Genomic DNA, 21425 nt, shown 5'->3' on the forward strand with positions numbered 1-21425 from the left:
TCTGTCTTTCAAACCAACTTACCCACCCAGTTACAGGAGGATCTACAGTTTCACATGGACTCCAAACAACGATGCAACACTGAAAACTGGACACATGGATTTGTAGTATACACCAATTAGACATCAAACAATGCTAAAGTAACAAAAAGGAGTAGCTTTCAAACAAATTCTCTGCTCTGTGTTAAAAATTAATTTAGTTATCAGATCATTTGTAATTACAGAGGCCAAATTCGATATAGTGCAATTAATAGTAAAGATGCTATCTTTAAAAAAGCTGCTGGTTCCTCAGGTGCACTAATTACTTAATATCAGTAAGATTACACAGATAATTGTCACAAATATCAGGTATTTGCATGCTGCAAGTGTAGAAGCCTTCTTAAAATGTAAATACATACTTCAGTCTACTTTTGCACCATTTCCACTTTCTAGATTTTTTCAATATATGTTTTTGACATAAATTTTAAAACTTTTTTAAACAAAGGCTCCAATCCAGCTCCATTTGTTTATATCTTAACAGCTACATAATGCAAATATGAAGTTACCTTCAACAGAATAACCAACAACTAGAATTTTCAGTCCTTTATGTTTTGATATGTGTGATTTCATGGCCTTGTTAAAATCTCCATTAAGAACTTGAAAGTTGGCATCATACCTGAGAAAACAAAAGTGCATCTCAAATTAGATAATACACAAGACTTAACATTTCTTGTAAAATTCGCCTAAGAATTTACAGAGACAATTTGCATTGTCGGAAATCACCAAAGCAATGGCAATTTTTTTATCGACAACATACTTCTGAAGAATTCTACAAATTGATGGCACGTGTGTTTAATATGCCGGTGTTTGGAGCTTACACATGCTCAATGGCAAGATTATCAGTGTCCTTACACTCACTGAAAGAACGAATGTGGATAAAATGCTTAAAATTGTTTTCAAACAGTGAGGAAGAAACCTATAGAATAATACTCATTCATTCACTCCCACCTCACTCGCACTGACCTCAAATGCCTTTACACTATGGAGAGAAAGGGTGAAAGTTACAACAGAGGAATTAAAAGAAAGGCACAGTGAAAGGTGACTGCAGACCACTTACAAAAGACAAGGGTGTAAATTAAGAACATCTCACTAAACATTTGGCAACGGCCTTGCTGCAGTGGATACACCGTTACCCGTCAGATCACCGAAGTTAAGCGTTGTCGGGCGTGGCCGGCACTTGGATGGGTGACCATCCGGGCCGCCATGTGCTGTTGCCATTTTTCGGGGTGCACTCAGCCTCGTGATTCCAAATGAGGACCTACTCGACCGAACAGTAGTGGCTCCGGTCAAAGAAAACCATCGTAACAACCGGGAGAGCGGTGTGCTGACCACACGCCCCTCCTATCCGCATCCTCAACTGAGGATGAGACGGCAGTCGGATGGTCCCGATGGGCCACTTGTGGCCTGATGATGGAGTGCCCTCACTAAACATTTGGAAACAAATAGGACCTATCAGAAAACCTTAAAACTCTGATCACAATCATTTAAATGTCACTTAAAATTGTGGGCAGATCTCTCAGCAAATTTGTCACTGTCCTCTGTCTGTCTAATAAAATGTAAGGAAAGGTAGATTGCTTTTTACTATAAATAGGACATGTTAAGTTGCTGACAGGCTCAATTATAGAGTTTCTATTGTTGGATTTAGGCCAATAAAATGTGGCACACAGTGATCTGTACACCACAAGCACAAACATAGGAGGGTCCCCTTGCCGGAGGAGGAAGCCATGCATCATAGGACTATGATCTATGCAAAGACAAGTAAGGAGAAGCTCGTCCCACTTAAGTGGCTGGAAGGAGGTACATCACAGCCATGTTGTGTGCTTAATTGGATGGAGTTTACTGTCTGTCATTTCCAGCCACTCACCTTCTCAATGATGCATGACTCTGGACCTGAACAGCATAATGATAGCAAGTGTGGGAATGGCACACTGAACTGAGGATCATGACATGCCCCCTTATCTGGTGCATCTGCTCTTTCGTTCCCTCCAATACTCGTGTGTCCTGGCATCCAGCAGAAAGACACCTCCTCCTCCAGTCTTTGTAAATGGAGAAGGGTATCCTGGATATAACGGACTACCATACTTTATCGGCTGGATACAAGTGTTGCAGAGACTGAAGGTCACTCTGGGACTCTAAACAGATGAGGAATTTAGCAGACCCAGTGCACCTCATCTGCTCCAGTGCCCTCAAGATCATAGATAATTCAACACTGCATACAGTGAACTCTAGAGGCAACCGAATCTTGAGGACACAATACAGGAAAAGAAGGGCAGCCTTCAGATTCCCCCTTTTTGACCCACCTGTGAATACTGCAACATAATTTCGTTGCCCATTTAAAATATGGGAAAATATTGTATTAAAAACAGAAGCAGGAGTGCAATCTCTCATGTACTGCACTAAATCTAAAATTATTCTGGGCCTCTGCAGTAACCAGATGACAGTTGGTTAAAATGCCAGATTTGAATCCGTACGTATCCCACACCAAGGGACTCCAACAAACACTTTGCACAACTCCCACATGGCCTACTTACCCGTTCACAGAAGAGCTTCTGTGAAGTTTGGAAGGTAGGAGATGAGGTACTGGCAGGACTGAAGCTGTGAGGACGGATTGCGAATCATGCTTGGCGAGCTCAGTTTGTAGAACACTTGTCTGTGAAAGGCAAAGGTCTCGACTTCGAGTCTCACTTCGGTACACAGTTTTAATCTGCCAGGAAGTTTCATATCAGCGCACACTCTGCTGCAGAGTGAACATCTCATTCTGGAAGCACATCATCAACTTGCCAGCAAAAAAAAAGGTGCTTCGATAAAAAGGCCTGAATGAAGATGGGGAGACAGCCAAGAAAACTCCATTGGTGGAGCTCCTCTAGAATACTGTGTCTCCATATAGTGTCATATGCCACACTGAAGTCAAAGAATATACAATGCGGTTTAAGTAGCTAGCCTGCTGGATAGCTGCCTCTAGCAGGATCAGGCTGTTGACAGTAGATCGACATCTCCTGAAAATACACTGAGAGCAGCTTAGGAGCTACCTGGACTCTTAACATACAGACCATTTGCTCAGAGGTTTTTCCTACACAGCTCATTACGACAATGCTCTGGAACACAATCGAACCTTTCCTGGTTTGAAGAGAGGTATCAAAATTATCTCCCTCCATGAGCTGGGAAAGTAGCCTGTCCCCCATATAAAATTATAACATTTTCAGAGGACTTCCTTTGACACTGGTTTCAAATTCTACGACATGCTGCAATGGATTTGGTCGTGACCAGGTGCAGTATCACAAGCCACAGACAGTGCAAAATTCTGCCCCCACGTGGAGAACAGGCAGTTGGAGGACTACGAATTTTTGGACTTGAAGTCCAACTCATACCTTTCTGTGATGGCATGTTAATGACAGAACACTGGATCTCATCTGGCAGTGGTCATTGCAAAATGCTCTGCCCTTGTCTGTATGATGTCGCTAGGAGTTGTTTGGAGAAACTCCTGCTTCAAAAACGACACTATGGGTAACCAACTACCTTTACCGGAAATCGTCCTCATGGCTTTCCATACTGTAGTGCAACAAGTGGGACAGTTGACAGAGTTCAGGAACGTTTCCCATGACCATCTCTTGCTCTCCATGATGATGCATATAGCCTTGGCCCTTGCTAAGTGATTAGCTGTGAGGTTTTCCGCAATCGGGCAGCACTTAAACCATCACAGAGCTGCATGCCTGACCCGGATTACTGCCCAGCACTTATCAGGCACCAAGGGGCAGGTGGTCCCCTAGGATGACAAGAGGACTCAGGATAGAGAAGTTACTGGCACAGTGGATTACTTGGGTCATGTGGTCCATCCACTCATGGATGCTGTCATAGTGTTCAAACATACCCAACTTGCTGATCAACATCCAAGTGGCTCTGCTGATCATCCATCATGGCCGCATACATGCAGGCAGAGCTTCATCCAGTACGTGAATCCAGATTAGGAAGTGGTCACTGGAATGAAGGCCATCAGTGACTTGCCACTGAACACAATCCGCAAGGGTTGGAGAGTAGAAAGAGAGGCTGATGGCCGAGGATGACCCACTAACAGCACAGAAATAAGTGGGAGTGACTGTTGAGTATACACAGCTTGCGAGACATCACAAGGCTCTCAGAAATTTGACACCAAAAGCAAGCAGAGGTCGAGTCCCACAAAACATGATGGGCACTGCTCTTCCAGTATGAGAAACAGTTGGAGGAGTTGTTCTATTAGATCCGTGATAGCCACAGAGTCTTACAAATCTTGTGGAGGTAAGTACAGTGAGCAAACAGTGATTCTCCAATGCACATGAATTTCAACTGCAACTGCTTGCAGGTAAGTAACCAGGGGGAGAGCAGAGGAGTGGTGTGCATTATCAACAAACACAATGACTCCTTCCTTGGCCCTATCTATTTCAGGTCATCATTTCGTTGAAGAGTATAGCCCCATAATAAAGGAGTATCAGATGCTTTAAAATGTGTTTCCTGCAAATACAAGTACAGGGAGTGCTCCTGTTCAAGCAGTTTCATTTCCTCCATGTGTCCTGAATCCATTAATGTTGCACTGTAGTATGGGAGCCAATTATCACTGGAGTTGCACTTTTACCCTGTCATTCTGCTGGGGAGGGGATACCTTAAGAGGGTGGAAACCCATTCTGGGTGAGAGATCTGTGCGCCAGGCTGAATCACAAAAGACATCAGAGAGAGTGACATCAACATTGTCAGACTGCTTACTTCCCTTCTCCATCAGCAGTTGATTCTTTGTTTCCGACTTTGATTTGTTTGCTTGTCAATGCTTCAGACCCACAATTGTGCAAGTGGAAGTGACAGTGCTGGATGGTGGACAAATCTGAGCCTTTGGAGGGGCAGCAAACTATACAACTTCAGCAACCATGCCCTTTTCTAATGGGGAGGTGCAGGTTCTGAAGTAATTGCGGCAGCACAAGTGCATTGACAAACACAGGTACTAGTACTGACACTAGCAACTTGCATTTGTGTAGCAGCATTGGTTTTCTGAACCGGTTGTTTACGAACAGAATCAAAGGAGATAGCAAACATGGGGGAGGCTGGGTGGGGGCAGTATGACATAAGTCTTTTTTGGGGTCACCAAACGGAATGCATTCCGTAATTTTAAATTCTTGTATTTATGTTCTTCAAGGTACATGCTGCAGGCCCTGCTACAAACAGGGTGATCCCCAGAGAGGTTCACACACTTGAAAGGAGATGAACAAGCAACTCCTTTGTGGGCGGCTTTGCCACATTTGTTAGAAGTGACTTTTCCATTACACCCAAGAGTAGTGTGCCGAAAGATCTGGCATTTGAAACAGCCCACTGGGTTGGAAACATAAAGCTACATGCTTAAGCTAAGAAAGCCTACCTTGATGCACTCTGACAGTTTCATGTTGTTAAAAGTAAGTACAAGCAAGTCTGCCTTAATCAGATCACCACCTACCCGTTTCATTATACTTTGGGTGTCAACAATGCCTTCTTTGACCCATTCATCTTTGGCAATGTCCACCAGATCCCTGCATATCACAGCACCTTTGCTGTAGTTCAAAGTGGTAAGGAGCTCAGGCTCAATGGCATATTCCCCAAAGCTTTTGGCTTTCTGCAAATTTGCCACTTATTGAGAATTTGAGCTTTCAACCAACAGTGACCCATTTTGCAACCACTTAACAGATTTTAATGTACTGGCAATCCCTTCTAAAGCCTTTAGCATGTAAAAAGGTGCAATTTTTCCAAATCTTCCTTCTTTCCTTTTAACTACTAAAAACACATTCTGAGTAGCATATGCTAGACGTTACAACAGAATCTAGAATTCTGAGATATTCCTCAGTATGGAAGCCCTCTTGTTATAATGTGCTTATAACCTACCAGTAGCCCACCCTCACTGAGTGGGTTGTGCAGTGATTAGCACACTGGACTCACATTTCGGAGGATGATATTTCAAACCCACATCCAGCCATCCTGATTTTGGTTTTCTGTTACTTCCATAAATCACTTAAGGGCAACGATGGGATGGTTCCTTCAAAAGGGCATGGCTGCTTACCTTCTCCATCCTTCCCTAATCCGAGCTTGTGCACTGCCTCTAATGACCTTATTGTCAACGAGACATTAAACACTAATCTTTGGTCCCATGGGAATTTACCATTTACCACTAATCTCCTCCTCCTCCTACTCTGAAGCCCACCTGTTCCACTGGGAGGAGGAGATAATTTTGAGGGTTCCATCTTGTTCCCATAAGCAGCAGGGATGTAATGGTCCACTTGCTTGAGTAAGCATTATACAATTGAGTTGCGACTGTTTCCCCAGAGGTTGCCCACTAACGATTGCTCTACCTCAACAGCCATGCATCTCATTGAAGTGCAGCATGCCTTGTTTTTTTAAGAGCAGTTTTTACCATCTTCACAATCCACACAGGCAAGCCAGTATACCGGATCCCGATGACACATGACGTCCCACTGTCGCGCCACACACTGGTCACTGAAGCATGCCCGGAGCTTACAGTGACAGAAGTGGCAATGCTTACTAGTCCCCAGCTCAAGAACTCCAGCGTTACCAAGAACATATCCAGCAAATGAATGCTGAGCCCCCGTGGGCGCGAGAAGTAGAGATCCACTCACCACTCTTGGACCTGCTGAAGAGGCTGCTGGCCAGCCATAAAGTGCTGCCTGGACTGCTCACATTCAAGTCACTGGCCCTCTATACTTGGTACAGCAGAAATAAAGGAGAAACCAATTAAGTTTTAAATCACAGACAAAAGAGGGGTGGGGTCAGGGGTGGGGGTGGGGGGGGAAATAAGAAAATTCCTATGACAGCTGCAAGTTGTTAGGAATAAATTATTAAAAAAAGTCAGGGAATAGAAGGTAACAGGGTAAGGCGTATGTCAGTTAGGAATGACTGGAGGCTAACTGCAGCTTCTTATGGAGCAGAAGACACATCCCTGCAATCGACTAGGAAAGGAACATTGCACTGTTCTTCTTAATAATATAGGCACTGCAGGCAGCAACTGTAGATTAAAATACCTTCCCCTGTACGGGAATTATATAATGGGTGTACGAGTAAAAATTGTGATGCAGGAATGATGATGTACGGAAGTTTAGGCTTGGGTCATGCACAGATAGCAAAAACAGTTAAGGTCGACTGCTCATGCAAAACAGGAAACCCAGGTTTTGAGTCCCAGAGTGTCTGTTCCTTTGGACATGCATGCATGTACAAAAGAATCTTACAGCATTTTTCTTAACAACATAAATATTGCGATGTCATTATGAAGTGTTTGCTGTTCCAAGGAGAATTATCAGTTGCAGTGATCAATCAAATGGGTTTGTATATCATCATCCTACAAGCCGCCAACTGCAGTTGGTGAGGATTGTGCTATAGCCACCAACATATTCCAGGTGTAATACTACACTGAACAAAGTGGAAGAGATGCTATCACACAGTTCTGTCATGATAACATTGCATTTTATACTGAGATTCTAAAAGCTGACAGTTTCTTCAGATGGATTGGAAATGTTGTGAAATATCATGCATAAAAGTGATTGCTGGTTTAAAGTAAAGTGTAAGTCCAGTGTTGTGCATTAAGAAATTTATCTTCCTTTGCTTTTTATTTTTCTCATATCTGTAAGGATGAAGCCAAGAACGGTGTGCTATATACTTTATGAGCTGGTTTAATTTAGCATGATAATCAGCAAAAGTGGTACCTTCAGGTAAGTTTTGATCAATCAGATTGAGAATGTTAAATTTCATTTGCTCTTTTGCATCTTTTCTGTGAACATTTGGACTTTTTCTTTTATTATTTATTAGCTGCTTTTGCCATACAATGTAGTCAATTTGTTTAACTGCATAAATGTGATGCCAGGAAAGCTATGCCTGTTATATATTTTTCGTTATTCACACACTAAACTGCTTTCTCTCCTAAAGGGAAAGAAAACACCATGAATGGCTACACCATCAAACTGTGCTGTGGTTAAGTGTACCCATCTCTATATTCTGATTCTTGATTCTTCAGCAGTTCCTTGAACTGGAAGCAATTTACACCATGATGTAACACAAAGTCTATACATTTCACCACACAATTTTCACTTAATACCTAAATTTCTCAGTTTTGACATACAATACTTCTTGATGAATGAAGAAATTAATATACAAAAGTTCTCTCCGAATTGTATCGGCTTTATTTTTTTTAAAAATGAGGAACAAAATTCTGCTGATGGTAACAGAGCTCTTCACAGAGAATTCCTACTCCCCACTGAGACTCAAATAGCTTCATAAATACCAAAACATCTGTAAGTTCCTAAGTTACTTACACTTCCACAATGACAATACTTAAATAATTAAAGCTGTACACTGGTAGATACATTTGTACCTTCTTTAAATATGAACAAACAAGCTACTAACCACCAAATATTCCCCTGGGATGCCTCTCTGGATATATGACCATAACCAAATTTCAGTGTTATTTGTTTGGAAAGAAATTCCTTCAAGCACCACCAGGCACCTTGTGAATAAACATTTTGCGATCGTTACAATACACAATCATTTATGAAATGATACTAAGAAACAGTTTACAACTAATTTCTATAATCTGAGCACCTTCATACACTGTAAGAACTGCTGCTGCTTCATTTGTGTTTCATAGTTTTTCAACCTCAAAGTATAAACATGTCACAGTGCATGAACAACTGCAATTTACTTCTAAAACTTCTATAGCAATATGTTTCTTGTGTTGCCTTTAAGCCCGATATTAGGTCTCTGCATGCTTAGTCTTCCAACTGTCCCTAAAACACTCCATGAAGATGACATAATATGTATATTTTTTTCACCAGGCTGAGTACTTTTCAAGCACAAGGCACTGTTAATGTCCAGAAATGTTCCTGCTGCAACAAAGGGATGTGACTTGCACATATGCATGCACATGCACACACACCCCTGCACAGAAGCAACTGCCCCCCTGCCCCCCACCCCACACACACCAGAGTGCATGCGTGCACACACACACACACACACACACACACACACTCTCTCTCTCTCTCTCTCTCTCTCTCTCTCGTCCTCTGGTGTGCAAAACTTAAGGATGAAGGCTACTTATAAATGGTGGAAAAATTGAAATTTTTTTGACTTTATTAAATACCATAGTCTTTCCTGATTACATTGATATATAAATCATAGGGTTTCCAATGAAAAATGACCTATATATACAAAATTTTAAAGTTATGGTCATGTATGATGCCATGCCCCCTTTATTTCAGTTACAGAAACCAGTATTGTTTCCAAAAGAAGTGTGAACTTTCCATTTCCAGCAATCATATATACCGATACATTGTATATGTTGGTTCCTAGTGTCTGTAAATGATTATCTTTGCTAGTATTTACTTTTGTTTCACTGAAGCAGTTTGTTCACATGTTACTGAATGTTGGTTGCTCAAGTGCTACATATATTTAAGGAAGAACATATCCTTTAGTGTGCAATAAATAGAACTATGCCACGCATCAAGAAATTCAATAAAAGGAAATTTTGCGATAACCAGTTCACAAACAAAGCAAGCCACACTTTTGAAAGTAACCGATGTATCAGTTCTTCAGGGAAGAAACTGGCACATGGCATGCCTCCTGGTGATTCAAACTTTTGTGTTAACAATGATGCTGTTTGTAGTGGATTTGTTGTTGTTGATGTGGGCATCTTATCTTCTTTGATAAAGGAACTGGCAAAATGTAAACAATGTGACGGTGTATGCTGTCTGGAAATAACTGATCAACAAAGTAGCAGGAAGGGTTTAGTGTCAACATTAGTTGTTCGGTGTAGATCCTGCAATAAATCTACCTCGAAAATAACTTCGCACATTGTGCATAATTCATATGATGTGAATTTGAAGTTAGTGTATGGTTGGTTGGTTGGTTTAAAAGAGGGGGGAAGAGACCAAACTGCTAGGTCATCGGTCCCTGAAGTACGCAATGCATGCAATAGGAATAGGAAAAAAAGACTGCTCAAACGTTTTGTGGTTTATGGACCTTCCTTCTCCTCCCAGTAGGTTCAGCAAGTATGTAAAAATACTTTTAGGTGCCTTGACGGTTGTGTCTAAAGCATCTATGAAACGTGCAGTAGAAGAAACTGTAAATATTAGTGGAACCAGGGACATTGCTGTCACACTTGATGGGACATGGCAACCTCGAGGACATCGTTCCTTGAATGGTGTTGTAAGTGCTAATTCTCTGGAGAATGGAAAAGTTGTTGATGTTGAGTGCTTATCTAAGTACTGCCACACCTGCCATGATAACACTGAAGGACATATTGAACATCAGTGTTCTAAGAATTATGATGGTTTCAGTGGTGGTATGGAGTGTGAGGGAGCTCTAAAAATATTTCAGAGGTTGGTGCCTGTTTATAACGTTAGATATACGAAGTAGCTAGGCGATGGGGACTCTAAAGCTTTCAATAAAATTAATGAGTTCAATGTTTATGGAGATACCTTGGTAACAAAACTGGAGTGTTGTGGACATGTGCATAAGAGGATGGGTGCCAGATTGAGGAAGCTACGAAGAGAAATGAAAGGAAAGTTGCTATCTGATGGAAAATCTCTGTCTGGCTGAGGCAGATTGACAGAAACTGAAATAGACCTTCTTCAGAGTTATTATGGACTGGCCATTAGACGAACTACACCTCTGAATGATATTACAGAAATGAGAAAAGCTGTATAGGCCACCTACTTTCAGAAGTTGTCCACAAATGACCACCCTGTTCACGGACTTTGCACTAAAGGAGCAGATTCTTGGTGTGGTTACCAAAAAGCAAACGAAAGTGGTCAAATATACCATCATAACCATTCTCTTCCTGAGCCTGTTATGGATGAAATAAAACCAATTCTTAGAGACCTGAGTGACCCTGTTTTGCTTAGTAAAAGTCTTCATGGGGGCACTCAGAATACAAATGAAAGTTTCGACCATTGCATATGGGAAAGATTACCCAGGAAGGTTTTTGTACAACTAAATACATTAAAAGTTGATGTACTAGATGCAGTGATATGTTTCAATGATGGAGTGACAGGAAGGTTGGAAGTCCTGAGAAATTTAGACATAAAATGTGGCTCTAATATGTGTGTGATAGACAATGGGTGCATGCAGCTGAAAGATTCGCTCTTCAAGTTACCAAAGAAGCAAGAAGTGCTAAAAGAATGCCAAGAGGAAGCTTGAAGATGAAGAAATGCTGCAGGATGAAGACTATGCTTCAGGAATGTTCTGAGGCACAGTTTAATTGGACCCGTATCTTCATCCGCAACTTCCCGCAAGTTGTATTTTTCAGAATTCAGGTACAAATATTTCCTAAAGTTTATAAAATATTGCTCTAATTTTTTTCTGTAATTTGCAGTAGTCCATATTGCAGAATCGACTAATTTATAGAAAAAATAACATTTTTATTAGGAAAACAATTATAAAAATTAAAATGTAAAATGTGATATTTTTTTATCCTTGTAATATACATAATAGGTGGAATTACAAAAGGTCTAGTACATCAGCCATCATGTCATGTGTATCTGGTAAAAATTTGTTCTCCTTCAAATGTATAACATTGGATTAAATGATACCTCAATTTGAGGAAGAATTTTGGAAAAAAAATTGCATCATTTTCTTTGTAATTTTTTAATGACCCTAAGCAGGTTCAAAAATATTCAAAATACTTCTAATTTGTTTAGAAAGTGTGCTGCATTAACTGATACCAACAAAAAATCTGTAAAACATATACATTATAAACCATGCCTGAAAGAAATAGGTGTTGATTTTTACATAATATTGAGCCAGAAAAGTACCCTGTATCTTTAGGATGAAACCAGCTTTAGCAAGCTGTTAGTTATATGCCCTGTGGATCATTTAGCACAATAGATCATGACAATGTGGAATGAGCCATTTTACATTCACGTCACTAATTAATTTGTACAAATTGTTACTGTCTGAACATTTTTAAGTTTCATATATTACATTTCATGTATTACAAAAAGAAAAAGAGATATATAGGTGTGAGTTAGGAATTTCTACTCACCACCTTTTACACATTACAGTAATAGAAATTCTTCTGCGGAACAGGAGACGTCAGGGAGAAACCTCCACAGTTTGTTTCCAAAATTTACTTTTCTGTCTCTCAGACATTTTATATGACAGTGTAGGTGATCAAAAATTTTGGTTGCAGCATCGTGCAACCCTTTTTATACTACAGGTAATGCCGGGTAATGAATGTCATTTTTCCTTCTGGTTTTGTAATTATGTACATCATAGCTCCTTTTGAACTGCAGTGAATTATTTGCAACAAACTACATGAGAAAATAAATATACTGTGAAGTAGTAATCATAATGTTCAACACTTAAAACAGAAGTCTACAAGATGCTTGTGGATGAACACCACATATTATTTTTACAGCATGTTTTGTGCAATGAAGACTTTCTTTCTTAAAGATGAGTTATCCCACAACTATATTCCATATGACATTACTGAATGAAAATATGCGACATATATCAACTTACTGGTTTGTCTCTCCCCAAGATCTGCAAGAATTTTAAGTGCAAATGTGGCTGAACTAAGTTGTTTTATGTGTTGCACAATGTGCTATCTCCAATTTAAATTCTCATCAATATGGACACTTAAGAATTTTGAAGTTTCCAGACTGTTTATTATTTCCTCATCATGTGTTACACTTACCACTGGTGTATCCCTAGACATGCTAAACTGAGTATGTTGTGTCTTTTTAAAACTGAGGGTGAGACCATTTGCAGAAAACCAGTCAATAATACTTTCAAGAACACTGTTTACTATTTCTTCTGTTTCCGTATGTATACCTGGATTGATTGTAATACAAGTATCATCTGCAAAAAGAACTAATTCTGCTTGTTGTATATTAGATGGAAGACATACATGAGGAACAATAGTGGATCTAAGACTGAGCCTTTGGGAACCCTATATATGATTTCTCCCCAGCCAGAATTATGTCCCTGGACTATATTGGTTGTATTACTAACTACAACTTTCTGCATTCTTTTGATTAGATATGACATTGGTTGGCTATATTGTCAGTCCTATAAAACTTAAATTAATGTTGGAGAATACTGTTTCACTGCCAAGTAACATTGCTTGCAGCTTAGACCAATACACAGAAAGAACTACTACACTATAGTACAGAAGGTAACTCTAAGAAATATGCAGCGAGATGAACAGAAGTGACACTTTTACTGAAAGCATTAATTATACTAAGGTCACTGTACTTTAACATAGTCTCATGGACATTACAAAATATGGGATACAGTTCTTAATACGGTGCATGATCACTATGCTCTGCAACATATTCCCATGCTGGCCACGAGGTTGGTACAGAGTTCTGGTGGTAGGGCATTCCTTTCCTCTACCAGCATAGTTGATGATTGCTGGATTGTCATCGGTGTATGTGTGCATGCTGTAATAGTTCTCCCAAATGCAACCCACATGAGTTCCATGGGATTTAAGTCAGGAGAACAGGCAGTGTGGTCCATTCATTGAATGTTCTCTCATTCCAAGAACTCTTCCACCAGTGCCATTCAATGTGGTCGCCCCAATGTCATCCATAAAAATGAAGTCAGGGCTGAATATACGAATATACCCCCTGAAAAGATGCACATAGGGAAGGAGGACAATGTCAGAATGATGTTAACTGGTGAGTGTACTGTATTCAAACATTTGGAGGTCAATGCGACCATGCACATTTTACTCCCCACATCACAGTACCTGGACCACCAAAACAATCATGTTCGACATCAATGTAATATCATATGTCAGAAGTAAGACCACGCAATGCACCCAGGAATGTTGTGGAACATGAAGATGGTCCAGGTCTGACGGTGTGAAGAAGCATAATGTTGCATGGGTGCACTGACCTCCAAATCTTTGAATGCAGTGGTACACTCACCAGTTAGTGTCACTGTGATGCTGCACTCCTTCCAATGAGAGGATATTCTGGTAATGGACTGGTCTTCTCCTTCCTTAGACTTAAATCCCAATGAGCACATAAGGGTTGCATTTGGGAGATACATTGCAGCACATTCTCATGCAGCAATGACCATTCAGCAGTTGTCAATGACACAGGGGAGGAATCCAGCACCCTAGCACAAGAACTCCTAACAAACCTTGTGGAGCACATTGCAGAGCAAGCACTGCCGTTAGTTACAACATACCTATACTCTAAGGTGTTGTTGTTGTTATTGTGGAATTCAGTCCAAAGACTGGCTTGATGCAGCTCTCCATGCTACTCTATCCTGTGCAAGCTTCTTCATCTCCCAGTACATACTACAACCTACATCCTTCTGAATCTGCTTGGTGTATTCATCTCTTGTTCTCCCTCTACGATTTTTACCCTCCGTGCTGCCCTCCAGTACTAAATTGGTGATCCCTTGATGTCTCAGAACATGTCCTATCTACCAATCCCTTCTTCTAGTCAAGTTCTGCCACAAATTTCTCTTCTCCCCAATTCTATTCAATACCCCCTCATTAGTTATGTGATCTATCTATCTAATCTTAGCATTCTTCCGTAGCACCACATTTCAAAAGCTTCTATTCTCTTCTTGTCTAAACTATTTATCATCCACGTTTCACTTCCATATGTGGCTACACTCCACACAAATACTTTCAGAAACGACTTCCTGACACTTAACTCTATACTCAATGTTAACAAATTTCTCTTCTTCAGAAACGCTTTCCTTGTCATTGCCAGTCTACATTTTATACCCTCTCTACTTCGACCATCATCAGTTATTTTGCTCCCCAAATAGCAAGACTCATTTACTACTTTAAGTGTCTCATTTCCTAATCTAATACCCGCAGCATCACCCGATTTAATTCGACTACATTCCATTATTTTCATTTTGCTTTTGATGATGTTCATCTTATGTCCCCCTTTCAAGACACTGTCCATTCCTTTCAGTTGCTCTTCCAGGTCCTTTGCTGTCTCTGACAGAATTATAATGTCATCGGCGAACCTCAAAGTTTTTATTTCTTCTCCATGGCTTGTAATTCCTACTCGGAATTTTTCTTTTGTTTCCTTTACTGCTTGCTCAATATATAGATCGAATAACATCGGGGATAGGCTACAACCCTGTCTCGCTCCCTTCCCAATCACCGCTTCCCATTCATGTCCCTCGACTCTTACAACTGCCATCTGGTTTCTGTACAAATTGTAAATAGGCTTTCGTTCCCTGCATTTTACCCCGGCCCCCTTCAGAATTTGAATGAGAGTATTCCAGTCAACATTGTCAAAAGCTGTCTCTAAGTCTACAAATGCTAGAAACTTAGGTTTGCCTTTCCATAATCTATTTTTTAAGATACGTCATAGGTTCAGTATTGCCTCACGTGTTCCAGCATTTCTATGGAATCCTAACTGATCTTCCCTGAGGTCAGCTTCTACCAGGTTTTCTATTCATCTGTAAAGAATTTTCACATCTGTCAACACCTGCTTTCTTTGGGACTGGAATTATTATATTCTTCTTCAAGTCTGAGGGTATTTTGCCTGTCTCATACATGTTGCTCACTAGATGGTAGAGTTTTGTTAGGCCTGGCTCTCCCAAGGCTATCAGTAGTTCTAATGGAATGTTGTCTACTCCCAGGGCCTTGTTTTGACTTAAGTGTTTCAGTGCTCTGTCAAACTCTTCACGCAATATCATATCTCTTATTTCATCTTCATCTACATTCTCTTCCATTTCCATAATATCGTCCTCAAGAACATCACCCTTGTATAGACCATCTATATACTCCTTCCACCTATCTGCTTTCCCTTCTTTGCTTAGAAATGGGTTTCTATCTGAGCTCTTGATATTCATGCAAATGGTTCTCTTTTCTCCAAAGGTCTTTTTAATTTTCCTGTAGGCAGTATCTACGTTACCCCTAGTGATATGCATGTCTAAATCCTTACATTTGTCCTCTAGCCATCCCTGCTTAGCCATTTTGCACTTCCTGTTGATCTCATTTTTGAGAAATTTGTATTCCTTTTTGCCTGCTTCATTTAGGGCATTTTTAAATTTTCTCCTTTCATCAATAAAATTCAATATCTCTTCTGTTACCCATGGATTTCTATCAGCCCTTGTCTTTTTACCTACTTGGTCCTCTGCTGCCTTCACTATTTCATTTCGCAAACCTAGCCATTCTTCTTCTACTGTATTTATTTTCCCCATTCTTGTCAATTGTCCCCTAATGCTCTCCCTGAAACTCTGTACAACCTCTGGTTATTTCGGTTTATCCAGGTCCCATCTCCTCGAATTCCCACCTTTTTGCAGTTTCTTCAGTTTAAATCTACAGTTCATAACCAATAGATTGTGGTCAGAGACCACATCTGCCCATGGAAATGTCTTACAATTTAAAACCTGGTTCCTCAATCTCTATCTTACCATTATATAATCTATCTGAGACCTTTCACTATCTCCAGGCTTCTTCCATGTATAAAACCTTCTTTCATGATTCTTCAACCAAGTGTTACCTATGATTAAGTTACGCTCTGTGCACAATTCTACTAGGCGGCTCCCTCTTTCCTTCCTTACTCCCATTCCATATTCATCTACTACGTTTCCTTCTCTGCCTTTTCCTACTATCGAGTTCCAGTCACCTATGACTATTAAATTTTCATCTCCCTTCACTATCTGAATAATTTCTTTTATCTCATCATACATTTCATCAATCTCTTCATCATCTGCGGAGCTAGTTGGCATATAAACTTGTACTACTGTGGTAGGCGTGGGCTTCGTATCTATCTTGGCTACAATAATGCGTTCACTATGCTGTTTGTAGTAGCTTATGCACATTCCTATTTTCCTATTCATTATTAAACCTACTCCTGCATTGCCACTATTTGATTTTGTATTTATAAGCCTGTATTCATCTAACCAGAAGTCTTGTTCCTCCTGCCACTGAACTTCACTAATACACTAATTCCCACTATATCTAACTTTAACCTATCCATTTACCTTTTTAAATTTTCTAACCTACCTGCCCGATTAAGGGATCTGACATTCCACGCTCTGATCTGTACAACACCAGTTTTCTTTTCCTGATAACAACGTCCTCCTGAATAGTCCCCGCCAAGAGATCTGAATGGGGGACAATTTTACCTCCGGAATATTTTACCCAAGAGGACGCCATCATCATTTAACCATACAGTAAAGCTGCAGGCCCTCAGGAAAAATTATGGCTGTAGTTTCCCCTTCCTTTCAGCTGTTCACAGTACCAGCACAGCAAGGGCATTTTGGTTAGTGTTACAAGGCCAGATTAGTCTATCATCCAGACTGTTGCCCCTGCAACTACTGAAAAGGCTGCTGCCTCTCTTCAGGAACCATATGTTTGCCTGGCCTCTCAACAGATACCCCTCCATTGTGCTTGCACCTACAGTACGGCTATCTGTATCGCTGAGGCACGCAAGCCTCCCAAGCCTCCCCACCAATGGCAAGGTCCATGGTTCATGGGGGGGAGGGGGGGGGGACTCTAAGCTGTATGTAAGGTTTTACTGTGACACATTTATCTAACGTTCTGCTATTAGTGGAAGCAAGGCATTAAATCCAAAGAGAAATGTTTACCGACAGAATATAGATTAGTTACAACCTGATCGCTATCACACAAATGTTCAAATGACCAAATTGTAAAAAACAGTAACAAATTACAGCTTCACTGTAGTTAGCCATAATTTTAGATGCCAGAATGTGGCTAGAATGAATAAAATGGCTGCCAGCTCCAAAATAAGCAAAAATTTAAATCTAGTAAATGACTGTACTGACTCTGAAATCAGAAGAACATCGTGTGACTAAGACAAAGCACCAAATGGATAAAATGCACACACCCTGCCTCACAAGTAAAGACACATGTGGCACAAACACTAAAGACACTAAGTTGGAATGCAATGCTGTTAGTTACCATAATGGATTGGGTTGGGTTGGGTTGGTTTGGGGAAGGAGACCAGACAGCGAGATCATCGATCTCATCGGATTGGGGAAGGACGGGGAAAGAAGTCGGCCGTGCCCTTTGAAAGGAACCATCCCGGCATTTGCCTGGAGCGATTTAGGGGAATCACGGAAAGCCTAAATCAGGATGGCCGGACGCGGGATTGAACCGTCGTCCTCCCAAAGGCGAGTCCAGTGCAGTTACCATAATGACTGCTAATAATAATCAAGTACTAGCAACAAGTTACAGAAACTGTACTGTGTTATGTATATCACGATAATGCTGTCTGTTTGACAACACACTTAATCGTGATACAAACTGATTATTAGTATTTAGTTATTACTCTACAGTTGACTACTCTGGAACAGATGCAGTAAAAACTTCCATTGATTGCAATAATTATTTTTCAGTAGAAAAGTTACATAGATGTATGCATATAGTATCATATACAAAATACAACTTAAAATTCTAACCCCATTTTGAATACATGAAAGCCAGCATGCTCTTGCCATAAAACATAAATTTAACTTTAAATCACTTTTAATTTGAACTCATTGTCTGCAGTAATAGTGCAATACTATATCAGCAGCTATAATTACCACCGCCTTCTCAGAATTTATGGGGAAAAGATAGAATGCTACTGAAGGCTGACGACTCCACAAGTTTTTTCTTTGACTAAACACACTGTTGTTGTCGTGGTCTTCAGTCCTGAGACTGGTTTGATGCAGCTCTCCATGCTACTCTATCCTGTGCAAGCTTCTTCATCTCTCAGTACCTACTGCAGCCTACATCCTTCTGAATCTGCTTAGTGTATTCATCTCTTGGTCTCCCTCTACGATTTTTACCCTCCACGCTGCCCTCCAATACTAAATTGGTGATCCCTCGATGTCTCAGAACATGTCCTACCAACCGATCCCTTCTTCTAGTCAAGTTGTGCCACAAGCTCCTCTTCTCCCCAATTCTATTCAATACCTCCTCATTAGTTATGTGATCTACCCATCTAATCTTCAGCATTCTTCTGTAACACCACATTTTGAAAGCTTCTATTCTTTTCTTGTCTAAACTACACTCCTGGAAATGGAAAAAAGAACACATTGACACCAGTGTGTCAGACCCACCATACTTGCTCCGGACACTGCGAGAGGGCTGTACAAGCAATGATCACACGCACGGCACAGCGGACACACCAGGAACCGCGGTGTTGGCCGTCGAATGGCGCTAGCTGCGCAGCATTTGTGCATCGCCGCCGTCAGTGTCAGCCAGTTTGCCGTGGCATACGGAGCTCCATCGCAGTCTTTAACACTGGTAGCATGCCGCGACAGCGTGGACGTGAACCGTATGTGCAGTTGACGGACTTTGAGCGAGGGCGTATAGTGGACATGCGGGAGGCCGGGTGGACATACCGCCGAATTGCTCAACACGTGGGGCGTGAGGTCTCCACAGTACATCGATGTTGTCGCCAGTGGTCGGCGGAAGGTGCACGTGCCCGTCGACCTGGGACCGGACCGCAGCGACGCACGGATGCACGCCAAGACCGTAGGATCCTACGCAGTGCCGTAGGGGACCGCACCGCCACTTCCCAGCAAATTAGGGACACTGTTGCTCCTGGGGTATCGACGAGGACCATTCGCAACCGTCTCCATGAAGCTGAGCTACGGTCTCTCCATGAAGCTGAGCTACGGTCCCGCACACCGTTAGGCCGTCTTCCGCTCACGCCCCAACATCGTGCAGCCCGCCTCCAGTGGTGTCGCGACAGGCGTGAATGGAGGGACGAATGGAGACGTGTCGTCTTCAGCGATGAGAGTCGCTTCTGCCTTGGTGCCAATGATGGTCGTATGCGTGTTTGGTGCCGTGCAGGTGAGCGCCACAATCAGGACTGCATACGACCGAGGCACACAGGACCAACACCCGGCATCATGGTGTGGGGAGCGATCTCCTACACTGGCCGTACACCACTGGTGATCGTCGAGGGGACACTGAATAGTGCACGGTACATCCAAACCGTCATCGAACCCATCGTTCTACCATTCCTAGACCGGCAAGGGAACTTGCTGTTCCAACAGGACAATGCACGTCCGCATGTATCCCGTGCCACCCAACGTGCTCTAGAAGGTGTAAGTCAACTACCCTGGCCAGCAAGATCTCCGGATCTGTCCCCCATTGAGCATGTTTGGGACTGGATGAAGCGTCATCTCACGCGGTCTGCACGTCCAGCACGAACGCTGGTCCAACTGAGGCGCCAGGTGGAAATGGCATAGCAAGCCGTTCCACAGGACTACATCCAGCATCTCTACGATCGTCTCCATGGGAGAATAGCAGCCTGCATTGCTGCGAAAGGTGGATATACACTGTACTAGTGCCGACATTGTGCATGCTCTGTTGCCTGTGTCTATGTGCCTGTGGTTCTGTCAGTGTGATCATGTGATGTATCTGACCTCAGGAATGTGTCAATAAAGTTTCCCCTTCCTGGGACAATGAATTCACGGTGTTCTTATTTCAATTTCCAGGAGTGTATTTATCGTCCACGTTTCACTCCCATACATGGCTACACTCCATTACAAATACTTTCAGAAACGACTTCCTGACATTTAAATCTATACTCGATGTTAACAAATTTTTCTTCTTCAGAAAAGCTTTCCTTGCCATTGCCAGTCTACATTTTATATCCTCTCTACTTCGACCTTCATCATCAGTTATTTTGCTCCCCAAATAGCCAAACTCCTTTACTACTTTAAGTGCCTCATTTCCTAATCTAATTCCCTCTGCATCACCCAACTTAATTCGACTACATTCCATTATCCTCGTTTTGCTTTTGCTGATGTTCATCTTATACCCTCCTTTCAAGACACTGTCCATTCCGTTGAACTGCTCTTCCAAGTCCTTTGCTGTTTCTGACAGAATTACAATGTCCAAACACACTATACTGATGCAAAAAGTTTCTAAGATAGTGGTGTGCCTATTACGCAGCTACAAAATACTGTATTACAACAGTATTTTCAATGAAAAACAATGTGGCATTTGCGTGCCAACACATACATCTGTTCCACACTACACATGCGGCACAACTCCTCCTTTGCCTTAGCTCTACAACTGTGTGTACTCGTGACAACAACATTATTGTTATGCAAAAGGTATTCTATGTGCTTTATACAATAAAAACTTCCCTGACATGGCCATTTTTTTTTTTACTACAATGATTTGACACGAATAATTCTTACCTATCAACATACATTATCACAAACACTTATTACTGATAAAATTCATTAATATGTACACATATTTACAAAATGTGGTTACAAACTCAAGCAAGTGTGTATCTTATGGTTGGAGGACTTTGACCGAACTCTTCCCACCTACACATTATGTCTCACTCCTGTTCCATGGAGCTCTGTTAGAAAAACATGCATTACAGTTTTCCCTACTCTGCTGCACATTATTCAGCTTGTCACATTTAGTC

At 41.4% G+C, this 21425-nt stretch overlaps 1 protein-coding gene and 1 pseudogene across 1 annotated transcript in view; one reads left to right on the forward strand and one right to left on the reverse strand.

The window, feature by feature from the left end:
- LOC126183074 (FAD synthase-like) overlaps positions 1-21425 on the reverse strand; it is a 112355-nt gene that overhangs the window by 12930 nt on the left and 78000 nt on the right. The window contains exon 10 of the mRNA XM_049924905.1: positions 543-652. Coding sequence (XP_049780862.1) covers positions 543-652 — 110 coding nt within the window. The remainder of the gene's footprint in view (positions 1-542; positions 653-21425) is intronic.
- LOC126100854 (5S ribosomal RNA) lies at positions 1136-1253 on the forward strand (annotated as a pseudogene).

This window comes from Schistocerca cancellata, chromosome 1, assembly GCF_023864275.1.
Source record: "Schistocerca cancellata isolate TAMUIC-IGC-003103 chromosome 1, iqSchCanc2.1, whole genome shotgun sequence".
NCBI lineage: Eukaryota > Metazoa > Arthropoda > Insecta > Orthoptera > Acrididae > Schistocerca > Schistocerca cancellata.